Source organism: Pleurodeles waltl, chromosome 6 (assembly GCF_031143425.1).
Source record: "Pleurodeles waltl isolate 20211129_DDA chromosome 6, aPleWal1.hap1.20221129, whole genome shotgun sequence".
NCBI classification, from domain to species: Eukaryota; Metazoa; Chordata; class Amphibia; order Caudata; family Salamandridae; genus Pleurodeles; species Pleurodeles waltl.
This window is the reverse complement of record NC_090445.1, coordinates 1,662,708,361-1,662,721,135: the sequence shown is the minus strand read 5'-3', so window position 1 is coordinate 1,662,721,135 and position 12,775 is coordinate 1,662,708,361. Positions and strand designations below refer to the sequence as shown.

General features: G+C 45.3%; 1 protein-coding gene across 1 annotated transcript in view; it reads right to left on the bottom strand.

Annotated features, from left to right (window-relative positions):
- LOC138301302 (uncharacterized) overlaps nt 1–12,775 on the bottom strand; it is a 93,755-nt gene that overhangs the window by 28,095 nt on the left and 52,885 nt on the right. Inside the window, exon 7 of the mRNA XM_069241615.1 lies at nt 11,568–11,739. Coding sequence (XP_069097716.1) covers nt 11,568–11,739 — 172 coding nt within the window. The remainder of the gene's footprint in view (nt 1–11,567; nt 11,740–12,775) is intronic.

Genomic DNA, 12,775 nt, shown 5'->3' with positions numbered 1-12,775 from the left:
TTTGAGTGCTGCGGAGGATCTATGGATAATCGTGCATCCCAAACAAACTGTTTTTGGGCAATTTCTTTCCCATGAGGGGTCCCTCTAACCTGAACCCTTCTATCACTTTTAACTTTTATTCCCACCTCGGGACAAAGTCCAGATACACAAAATGGCAGCCGCAACTCTCCTGTCAGGTTGCAGCCAGCCAATCACAGCATTGCTCTTGGCGCCAGACAGCAGCTGAAGTGAGTGGTAAACTAGTTTTGAAAATTTCGTGAAGATTAGTCAAATGGCACCAAAGTAATTACCAAAACAAAAAATGCTTTTTCTACGGAAACTAGGTCCTAACTATAACTACCTAATGGCGACCACCAGTAGGTAGTGTGTGTCTGTCTGTCTGTATATATATATATATATATATATATATATACATACATATATATATATATATATATATATATATATATATATATATATAGTACCTACTGCCAGTCGCCAGTAGGTAGTTATAGTTAAGACCTAGTTTCCATAGAAAAATCGCTTTTTTACTTGCCCATATTTGGCGCTGTTTGACGAATCTCCAGAAAAATGTTCCCCAAAAAAGTGTGCTGGAGAATCTTGTGCATGGGAAGGTTCGGGGTGATCTCCCAAGCAGGGGACGAGAAAAAGGGGAGGGAAAAAAAGTGCATTTCCCATGTTTGAATCCCATTAGGATTTAAGACAGGACTACAGCCCGAAATGCTGGACAGGATTACACCAAATTTAGCAGAAATGTAGCTCCTCGTCCAGAAAGAGTGCTTTTTGCAATTTGGTTTAAATCCATTCAGTAGTTATTGAAATATTAAAAGAAAACCAAATTTGTATATCTGGAGGCGCAAAGGATTCGCTAATACTCCTGATCTCATCCGGAGATCTGATTGGCTGTCAACCGTTCAACCAGGAAGTGTTGGGAGCCATTTTGAGACTCGGCTGAACCATTTTGAGACTCTGCTTTAGTGTAGTCTAAAAAAAAAAAAAAAAAAAAAAAAGAAAAGAAAAGGGGGTAGGATACTGTTACCCTACTCCTCTATAGCCTTGGTGCACAAGGCTTAAAAGTTTTTTTTTTTTTAATCATTGCAAAAATCATGGCAAATCTGCAAATTTCGCCTTGACTTAAAAAAAGAAATAAAAAAACTAAAAAAAGCAAGTGTGGTCTCCCAGCTTGCTTTTTTTGCCACCGGGTGGGCCAGGTCATGGGGGCATAGTGCAAAAATTGGAGGTGGGGTGCACGGGGCCACCCCTAGGGCTTATGAAAGCCCTGGGGACAGCCACCTCCCCAGGGCATTGCTTTTTAACTACGCAGGGGTGCCCTCGGAGCAACCCTGGGGCAAATGTGTATACATAAATGCAGGGGGCCCAGCGGGCCCACCTGCACCCAAGGGCCAGCACTTCCCCAGGGCATATCATGCTAAATTATTGCAGGGGGGCCTGCATGCTACCCCCCCCCAGCCCCGGGGACCGCCACTTCCCCAGGGCTAAATATAAAATTAATGCGTGAGGCCCGCGTGGACCCCAGCGCCCCAGAGACTGCAGCCTCCCTAGGGCCAATTTTTATAGATAAATGCGGGGCGTGTGGCCCACCCGTATCCCTAGGGACAGCGACCTCCCCACAGCATTTAAGAATATGTATTCTGTGGGCCCACAGGGCCTTGCCGCATCCCAGTGACCACCACCTCCCCAGGCCAAATCATGCTCAATTAATGAAGGAGGCCCGCGTTGCCAACCCCGGGGGCTGCCACCTCCCTGGGGCTAAACATAAAATTAATGCAGGGGGCCCACATGGCCCCCTGCACCCTCAGGGGCTGCCACCTCCCAGGGGTAATTAATTCAATTTAATGGGGGCAGTGAGCCCCCAACTCACTACAGCCCCGTAAACCTCCACCTCCCCGGGGTTGAAATAAACCTAATGTAGGGGGGCTGTTGCAGACACCCGTCCCATGGAACCACCACCTCCCAGTGGGCTAAGTGGTACAATGGAGAGGGGCCCCCTCGTGGTGCCATTTATGGCCCTGGGGACTGCCACCCCCGGGGCCGGTACCGGCTACCTCCCAAAGTGCCCACCCTTGGGGGGTAGGTGTTTGCTTTTGCATGGTGGGAGCTGACAGCTCCCACCAAGCAAAAGCAAACATATAACTCCTCTTGCTGCAAGCAAGAGCTGTCAAACAGCTCCTCCTTGCAGAAAGTGGAGTATTCATCTGTTTCCCTGCATGCAAATATGCGTGCAGGGAAGCAGGTGAAAAATTGCTCTCGCAAGCAGGGCACTACTATTTAAAGCAGCTCCCAGCTTGTGGGAGCAATGCCGGCTCCCGCAGGACGTGGGGAGCCAGCTAAGACCGTGGGGTTTTCAGGCTCCCCCCACGGTCCTGTCACTCTCTCTCTTCCATCCCATAGTGGGATTGAGTAGAGATTGAGATATTGTTATTGCAGTGTTCTCTCCATGCAATAACTTCAAACTGTCACAGTAGCAAGATGTTTGGTTTGAATGGTATAGTTATGTTATGATACCCAGCAGAACATAGTCACATGTGGCCAACTGGTGAAGCTCTTGGATTGTTGCTCAGTAGGTTGAAAGTTCAAATCCTGGTATGTCATGGTAGTATGTCTGTTTATTTGCTCATGCTTTGAATGTTAAATATGCCTAGTCAGACCCGCCAGGATTTCGGGATTTGCAAAAAAAATAAAACAATCTGCAGTTTTGTAAAAAGGCTGTGCTTTTTACAAAACTGCCCATGAAATCTGGAGGCCAGGAATGGAAATATTTTAAAGCCCAATCCCAATTTCCATTCACAAATATTAAATGTAAGGACACACTGCAACACCACTGTGCGCCTTCAGACGGTTTATTCAGTGTAAAGCCATTACCGGCTTACCGCTGTGTTTCAGTCTTAACTAGGCCTTTATCCAGCACCCATATCTAATAGACTTTGAAAACATACTATTCATATTAAAAGGTTTTCATTTCTACAAGTGCTATTGTTTGGTATTGGGGAAACCTGTTCATTCGTATTTAAATGAACATAAATAACTACTAATACCAGCATGGGAAGCATATTTATAGCACAAATAACATATTATCAGCATAAAGTATAGATTCTGTTTTTTCCTTTCATTTTCAATGACACGTGTCTGGGTACAGGATGCGGAGGGTTCCTGATGCTCAACACACTACTGCCACAGGAATTTTACACAGAGATTTTGAGTGCTTATATTCACCATGTTTGAAATGCATCACAAGCACCAACAATACTTATCTAATGTTACCCGCAGAGAAATTCAATACCTCACTAAATGGCAGATCCATAAAACATTTTCTGTGAGAAGTTGTGGTTTATTCCTAAATTTCCAGTACTTACACATGCATTGTAATGGGAAGAGACAGTCAATAGGGCCCTAGAGCTGGAAATGCAACACTGTGACTGTGGGAGACTCTGGTGATGTGAGGGGACACACCTTTAGTCAGACCGTCCAGGATTTCTCCATGTGCAGCAGATGTCCCAGCACTGCATATGGTTGATAATGAGAGAGCTCAGCCGCAGTCACTTCATCATGAATGGTAAAGACATTGCCTGGTCTGATCAGTAGCTCCTTGATCTAGGCTTTGCATCCAGCGCTGCAAAGCTAGGCAGGCATGGGTGGCCAGACCAGCAGTGCATCAGGCCCAGCAGCCCACTATGTGGAACTGGCAATAATTCCTCAGCCAATGGTTTCTACATCAAAACTAGAAGGGAGCAGGCATTTTCCTTCAAGAGAAACTACAATTATGTATTGCAGTGCCACTACTCTGGTATTGCGGCTCTAACTTATTGTGTCACAGTCATCCTGGTAATTGGAGCTCAGCAGGCAATGATGTGTTTACAGGCACGAGATGCACAGCTTCTGCTGCTGCTATCCGCACAGGCACTATTATGGCTGCCACGGCTAATGTAAGGAGGTTTCTGTGTTGCGCCGATGTGCAGGAATGCCCTGTGCCTCGAATGATCTGTGGCTGATGGTGTGTGGCTGCCCTGCCTTCCCCTCATCAATGCTACTTCAAGAGACACCACTGTGTGTCCATGGAGAGCTGAGAGAAGATACCGCAGTGAGACTGTATGTTACCAATCCAAAATACAAATACAAATGTAAACATCTGCCATGTGTTGTTGGCTGGCTCACAAAATGCAGGGCATTTAATCTATGTGTTGAGTAAAGAGAACTCCCTCAACCAATGGCTGAAAGGGGCTTAACTCAAAGCCCCTTTCTGTATATTTTAGTATTATGTGTTTTTGTCATACTTTTGTGTAGACATGAGCTCTGATGATAGTTTACTTTGTTGAGCCAGACTGATGGTTAACCTTGTATCTTGACCAGATAACTGCATATATGATATAGAACTCATTTGTTTAGGAGAAAGGAGGTATCCCTCACAATTTATTTTGTTGATAATGTAATACATCTTTTAAAAGGAATACGTTGGGTCAAACCAAATTTCAGCTCTAGCTTGGAAAAATAGTTCCATTTCTGCATACCATTCCCATGATTATTGCTGATGTCTAGTAAACAGCTAAATGATGGCTTCACTGAAGATGGGGATGTTTGGTGTCATATTAATAAACCCTCACTGAATCCAGATTTATTAATACATGCACATAGAAGGCACCTGAGAGGTGCCCCCTGAAAACCTACCAATTCCTAATGTGGCCACTGACTGGTCCAGACCAGTGGACCACCCTTAGACAGAGATCTGGCTCCAAGAGGTGAGTGCCAATACTCTTGGAGGCTCAGAACCGAGGCCTGCTCTGGGGGGAGCTGCCAAAACCTCAACTAGGCAGGATGGACAATTCCAGGGCTGGGAGCTTCAAAGGCCTACTCACCTTTGTAATGTGACCAGGGCGTACCAAATGGCAGAGATGACCCACCCCCCTGTCCTGACCCCACTTCTGGTGGCAGGACAGGTGGGAACATTAGGCAGATTAGGAGTACCCACTTCATGCCAGTGTGACCCCTAACATGGACGAGCTAAAGTGGACACAATTTTTTTTAATTCCTCCATCTTGTTTGGAAGGAATTACGCCACTAGTGTTAGGCCTATGGCCACTTCCCAATGGAAGTGGTCATAAGAAGGGTGTAGTCACCCTAAAGGTGGGCAACCAATTGGATACCACCTGGCATTCCCTCTAATGCCCCTAAATTTAGTATTTAGGTGGCACCCCTGAACCCTAGAACTCAGATTTTCATGACATAAGAAGGAAGGACAGAGAAGAGTTGCACCTCTGCAAAAAAGAATAAAAGAAGCAGCTGACCTGGAACCAGCCCCTCCGGCCTGCATGCAACCCCCAAAGGACTCAGCACCAAAAGCCAGCTCATCCTGCAGCTGACCCTCCATAAACTTGGGAGGACTGCTGAACTTCAGTAAAGACTCAAGTCTCCTGTGAGCAACGGACCTGCTCAGCAACAAAGCCTCAAGAAAAGACTCTGCATCATGGAGCCCAACAAAGACTTGCATTGTGAGTGATCTCTGCACCCCTAGTCCCTGACCCGAGGTGAAGCTGACAACCAGTGCCATCGAGGTTCCCCAGCTGTCCACAGTCATGGTCCATCGAGGTTCCATCCCTCTCGGACCCTCTGAAGTCATCTGCAGCTTCTGCACACAGGCCCGCTCTCCAGCAGCTCTTTGGTTAGAGGAAACCCCACATCTCCCACAACCACTGCACCCGTCACTGCCGGACCTAGTGGAAGTGGGCCCTTGATGCCAGGGTCATCCCCTAGCGATCCAGCATCCGAGTCCACTGTGGTTTCACCTCTGCTGGACTCCCCGAAAACGCCTGCAGCCTCAGACCACAGGATACCCCAACAGCAAGTGCTCCTGGTAAAAAAAACAGATGCCAAAGGACACCCCTCCATCCGTCGCCCCTGGTCCTAGGAGAAGAGGACCTTCAGTGCACCTCCAACTCCGAGCACCCCACGTTTGTGTCCAGCCTGTTGGTTGCCCTCGACTGGCCCCCCAAGTTCAAGCCTGCAGCCTAACCCCACGGGCCCAATCCCCATTGATTTGTATCGGGCACCCGAAACTCACTGTACCGCTGCACCCGGCCTCCCAAAGGCTGCCTGGTGCAATCTGCTGGTGTGGTCCTGACCTTTGCCCAGTACCTACCAGCTTCCTTCATTAGTGCATTGGATAGCTAAAAACATGGCCCACATCGGCTAATAGGGCATTTAGAACTTCGGAGTCACATTGTATAGGTGTTTTGTAACATATGCATGCATTTGTGTTTGCTACAAGCACTGTTTGTGGTAAAATCAGTAAAAAAACAGTGAAAACCTGCCCACCAGACCTTAAAACAGGCTCAGGAACCTCCAAAAACCCGGCCCAGATACTATCTTATCAGACCAGCCCCTTGGGCTCTGTCTGATTGCCCAAAATGCCAGTCCGACCCTAATGGATGCTGATATCCAGTCAAACTTGACTTGACAGTTTAGGTGCACAAACCCTTTTTCCTGTCCCGCTAGTGAGAAGAAAGTCTACAGGCTCAAAGTCTGCTAAGCACCTCCTAAATGGATTCCTTTATGTAGTATCTTTATGTGTTGGGGTCCATATCTGTTGGTCACGGTAACTGGGTGTTGAATGTCTTTTATGTTCCTCAAGGTTCTCATCGTGGGAATATCAAAACATGGTGTCCTACAGCAGATGGCTCTGGGTCTTGCAACGCCTAGCCCCAAGTCAGCACTATGCCACTGAAAACAGGATGACTAGCAACGCTGTGCTATTGTGCTTGGCTTAACCTATGATTCAGAATGTTGCAACAAAGGAGAATATAGTAAACAAACATTCTCAGACACTTTATACACATGCCTATCTCTAAGTGGAATACTCTGCTAAAACAGTTTCCATTGATTTAAGACTGAAAAGTAATGATTACAAGTAAGATAAAGTGCCACAATAATGCTGCAAAATTTCCATTTTTGTGCAGCAAAATTTCAATTTTTATGCAGCAAAATTTGGAAATCTATGCTGCAATATCCTGGGGGGTCTGGTATTGATGGAATATGGAGGTCTTTCTCTCATTCAAATCTTTGAGTTGCATGTCGTAAGCAAGCCTGGACACTGAACCGTACGCAGCCACTTATGGCCTAGAGGTTAAGGCCTCCAACCTTCATACTGAAGATTGAGGGTTCCAGTCTAAGTGTCTCATTGGTAATTTCCCTGCTTTACTTTCTTTTCAACTTCAAATATTTAAGGCACATACCAAAAGATCATCAAACTCTTTTTACTTGACAAATGCATCTTTCTTTTCAATTAGTCAGAAAATATCTCTTTCTAAGTATATCATTCAGCAAATCTCTCTCTCTCTCTTTCTTTCTCTCTCTCTCTCCCATCCCATCCCATAATGGGACAGAAGAGAGACAGAGTTTGTTATTTCAACGGTCTCTCCATACGACGCAGGGTTGGGTGATTCGGCCGTGTGTGGCACAGGGTTGAGTGGTTATAGGTGCTTGGCCGTAGGCCAAGTGAGGCAACCCTCGCCATGCACGGCCACAGGCCATGGGTGGCATGGGGTTGAGTGGTTATAGGGGGTTGGCCACAGGCCTGGCCCTGTGGCCAACCTCTGATGCGCACGGCCAAGCAGTTGGATTAACCTATAGTAATAACAAATATTTTATGTTACCAAAACATTGACACTTACTGGGACCCCTTAGCTCTGCTGCTGGGATAACAGAGGAACCCCGCCAGGGCACAAAAGTGCAAATCTATGACAATGTCACGAATTTGGGGTAAGAGTTTTTATTAAAAAAACAAGCTTGGTCACGCTTGTTTGATTAAAGCCCCAGAGTGGACCAGGTCCCGGGGGCATGTTTAAAATAAAGGAGGGGTTGCACAGGGCCCCCCCTCCTAGGCTTATACCTGCTCTGGGGACTGACACCTCCCCGGTGCTTTTTTTTTTATAATATGCGGGGGCCGCACGTCCCCCTCCCCTCTGGCCCCAGGGATCATCACCTCCCGGGTGTAAAATGTATTTATTGTACTGGGGGGAGGGGGTCCTGTGGACCCCACCTCGAGCCCTAGGGACCGCCACCTCCCCAGGGCACACAGAATTAAACAGAGGTGCCGCGAGACCCTCCGCAGCACTGGGGACCGCCACCTCCCCTGGGCTAAAGTAATGATGAATGCGGGAGGGTCGCACAGCCCCCACGCACTCCCAGGGACTGACACCTCCCCAGGGCTTAAGAATTGATGAATGCAGGGGGGGGACATGGCCCCTCCTGCAGCTAGGGCACCGCCACCTCTCTGGGGCTGACTTTAAAGAATGAAGGGGATCCACCTCGGACCCCCAGCCCCAGAGACTACTACCTCCCTGGGGCTATTTACATGTTGTAGAGGGGGCCACCCGGGCTCCCTCAAGGAGCCACCACCAACTTTGACAGTTTCCACCAAGTCACAGCAAACACTCTGCTCACAGCAAGTGAGAGCTGATAAAACACCTCTCACTTGCTGCGAGTGGAGGTTTCCCTCTGGTTCCCTGCTTTTACGGAAAACGACCTGCATCTTAGCAGCTCCCTGGGTGCAAAAGTAATGTCTGCTCCACAGGAGGCAGGGAGCCGGCTGGGAGCGCAGGAACCTTCAGGCTCCCTGTGGTACCCAACGCATACTGAGTGCCCTGCGGGACACCAATGATTTTTGGCCTGGCCCTGGGGGATGGAGTCCCAGGGGCCAAAATCGTCTGGGGGGCAACGGATTTCCCCCGGGCCATTGTGGCCATGATGCTCATTTCGCAAAATTTGAACCTCAACAGGAAGCAATTACAAATATAAATGTAGCAGGTGCCCCAGTTAGAGCTCCACTTCTGGAAAGGACAAAGGATCCTAACTCCTGGGCTTGGCGAAGGCAAAGCAAGTTTGTTTAGTCTGAGATTCTATATTAAAAAAGATCTGAAATCCCTCATGGAGATGAATGGATCTTTCATCTATTGGAGCGCAATCAGACACCCTCACACCAACACAGACACTCTCCCAGCCAGTCTCACAACCAGACACACCTATTTCTACACCCAGAGAGACAGGCACTGCGGCCAGCTCCCGCTGCGCACGGCCAAAGGTCACGCACAGCGTGGGGTTGGGTTGTTAGGGGAGTTAGCCAAAGGGCCTGGCTGCAAGCGAGGCACTGTGGCCAACTCCCACCGCACACAGTCTTTGGCGGTTTTTGGATTAAAGTATAGTTAAGACAATTACGTTAAAAAAACATAGAAAAATCCAAAGGGTACATGGACATTATAGTTAGGAAATAGACTTAAAGAAAACCATATTAATTCACTTAAATAAACTAAAGTTACAGGGATGTTATAGTTAGGTTCTAAGTTTACTCGCACAAAACCATAGAAATTTGGCAGTTATAGTTATTTTAAATAACTATAACTCAAGGCCTAAGGTAACCTATAACTCGCGCCTTCGCCATGCACTGCTAATTACCTCAGATATAACAGCACTCAAGACAACTTCTATAACATCATTAAAAATATAAATGAAACATTAGCAGCCAATTATTGAAGAAAAAACTGTGCAGTGGTGGTCGCCACTAAGTAGTTGTAGTTAGAACCTAGTTTCTATAGAATAAGCATTTTCTGTTTTGCTAATAACGTTGGCACTGTTTGATGAATTATCACGAAATCATCCAAGAACATGTGATGCTCACTTCAGCTGCTGTCTGCAAAGTTTCAAGGTGATCCATCAAGCGGGGGCAGAGAAAAAGGAGGGTCCCAAAACGCATTTTCCCCCTTCAATTTTCCATAGGGATTTTGAACGGCAATAGCGCCCAAACTACTGGACAGAATTACACCAAATTTTGCATAAAGGTAAAAAGGCCAGAAAGAGGCCTTTTTATTATTTGGTGTAAATCCGTTAAGTAGTTTTATAGAAATGTAAGAAAATCCATATTTGTATATAGGGACGCAATGTTTTTGCGAACCCTCCCGATCTCGTGTTGAGATCTGATTAGCTGCCAACACTTCAAGAAGTGTTGGCAGCCATCTTGGGACTCTGCTTCAGCCAAAGGCTTGCGCAGAGGTGGTTGGATTAACGTATAGTAATGTAAATTACTTTACGTTAAAAAAACATAGAAATTCAGTGAAAAAAACTAAGGTTACAGGGACGTTATAGTTACGCTCACATTTTAAACCTACACAATCATAGACATTCCCCTGTTATAATTAGCGTTATCTCCATTAACTATAACTCGTGCCCTAAGGTAACTATAACTGGCACACTTGCCATGCACTGCTAATTACGCCACAAAGTACGGCACATATGACATCTTTGATAACGTCACTGATAACATCAATGTAACATTTGCAGTAAAATCTTTGATGAAAAAACTGTGCATAACGGGGGCGCGAGTTATAGTTACTTGAGATAACTATAACAGGTGATTTTTTTATGGTTTGGTACATTTAAAATGTGAGGCTAACTATAACGTCCTTGTAACCTTTGGTTTTTCAACTCAATTTTATATATATATATATGGCAAACACGCTTTCCCTCCCAAATCACTCCTGTTTCGTTCCCAACAGACCTTTGTCATACATATATATATATATATATATATATACACACACACACACACACACACACACATATTACCTACAGGCAGTTAAAGGGGCATTATAGTTAGGTAAAAAGGGCAGTTAAAAAGTATGTTTTAAACTAACAAAACCACTGAAATTCAACAGTTATAATTATCTCAGGTAACTATAACTTATGCCGTAAAGTAACTGTAACTTGACCCTTGCCATGCAATGCAGTCATTAAATAGGTCCTGAGTGATGTAATATGTGAGGGTTCAAGTAGAGCAGGGGGGGTGCACAAGTTATAGTTACTTTACGACACACATTATAATTACTTGAGATAACTATAACTGGTGTATTGAAGTGGTTTTGCTGCATTCTCATTACCAAAAACCTTAATCAGCCTGACAGACTATGGGAAGGGCAGGTGTTTGGGCATTAGAGCCACTCAGTTACAGTGTAAGATTTTTCCACTTTCTTTTATTACAACAGATCTGGTAGAATGTTTATATAAATCAACTGAGATGACCAGAGGCCTCACATGGGGTATGGTGGACTAACAGAATTGTTAAAAGTCAAAGTCCACTGTAGGGTTACCATGACCCAAGGTTTGTGAAGGAATGGACTTGTGATGAGATCCCAAAATCATACAAAAATGTACACTGTGACCCAGTTCCTTTGTAAATGGATTGTTGAAGTGTGGTAACTCAAGGAACTGAAGGCATCCATATGCTTTATTAGCAATGACAATACTTGGTTTGTCAGGTATAAGGAGCAAGTGAAACAGCAGCCAGGATTCTGAAAGCCTGATAGCCAGGAAGGCCTCTGGTGAGACTGAAGGCACAGGGAGCGCATCCTGTGTCATGTAATCGCAGGTCGGCCGAAGGCATTGGTTCAATACACACCATGTTTACACGTAGGAAACCCTAGTACAGTAATAAGACTAGTGTTGTCATCTTGCTTCCTCACATAACAAGGTCAGTCAACACTTCCACTGTCTAGCATTCCATGTACCTGAGGACTGGTCTTTAGCTTTTTGTGCAGGAAGTTATTGGAATATCCCAGGATCCTCTGCACAGCTTTCTCGCATATTTGTGGTCCTTGGCGCAACTCTTTACGGTTCTTCAGCACAAATTCCTCATAAGCCTTGGATCGCCTGCATCCATTTCCTAATCCACTACCCTTTCTGTGGAGATAAACAAGAGAATAATCACTCCTATAGATGTGAAATTTAAAGTCTCTCTAGTCAAGACAACAAGGAAGTCAATATGAAGGCATAAGAGTCATGAAAAACAAAAGGAGAGGTTTTTATACAGCTGTTTATAGATTCAAAGCCCAAAGGATCTTTGGTAGATGAAGCCATAGCAACAGAAAAGGTTTGCCATTGTATATTTCACAATGATAGGCAATTTAAGACTCTGGGCACCACATTTATAAAACCTTTAAATAGTGCAGAGGAAAAAGTGGTAAACCCTGCTCCATCAGAAAGACAAACTACAACATCTCAATGCCTCATTGTGAAATCTGATTTAGGTTAATGATTGCCATTGTAAACTTGGTGAGAAAAGAGGTCTGGACGATGCTAATGAAGCACAATGCATTTGTGAAAGTGTATACAGCTTTCCAAACTTCCCACCATGACAGACCTGGTTGCACATCAGCTTGGGTCAATAACAAGGGATAGCTCAAAAGTTTGTCAGAGGTATACTAATCCATTCCCCTCAAGGGCACTAGTTCCAATATATCCCAAGATCGAAGTGATCAATGTTAATCAACATCTGATTATGTGTCAAAGTCCATTCAACAAAAAGCAAATTGACAATACTTGGCCACTTGCTTGGAATCTGAGCTGAAAGTCTAAGGACCGAAATCTCCCTCATAATCACACTATCCTGGGCAGGGCCGGAGGATGACATGGGGAAGCTTGCACAAATCATTGTCCAATACTTTCAGTCCAGTAAATTATAGGTGCACAGAAGAACTTCACACACCTTTCAGAGTAGATTCAGTCTGCAGTTTGTGCTACAGAATAAACAATTTTACTCTGTCCAAAGAGTTGCTCACAGTGCTGTATAGCTTAGGTCAAAAATGGATTAAAATGTCTGCGCTCCAGAAGAAATGAAAAAATACTGTAGCAATGCACAAATGTAATCATAAGACTCTCACACTATGGACATGTTCCAGAAGATGGCTGGAAACTTGTACACAGTATTAAAGGTACT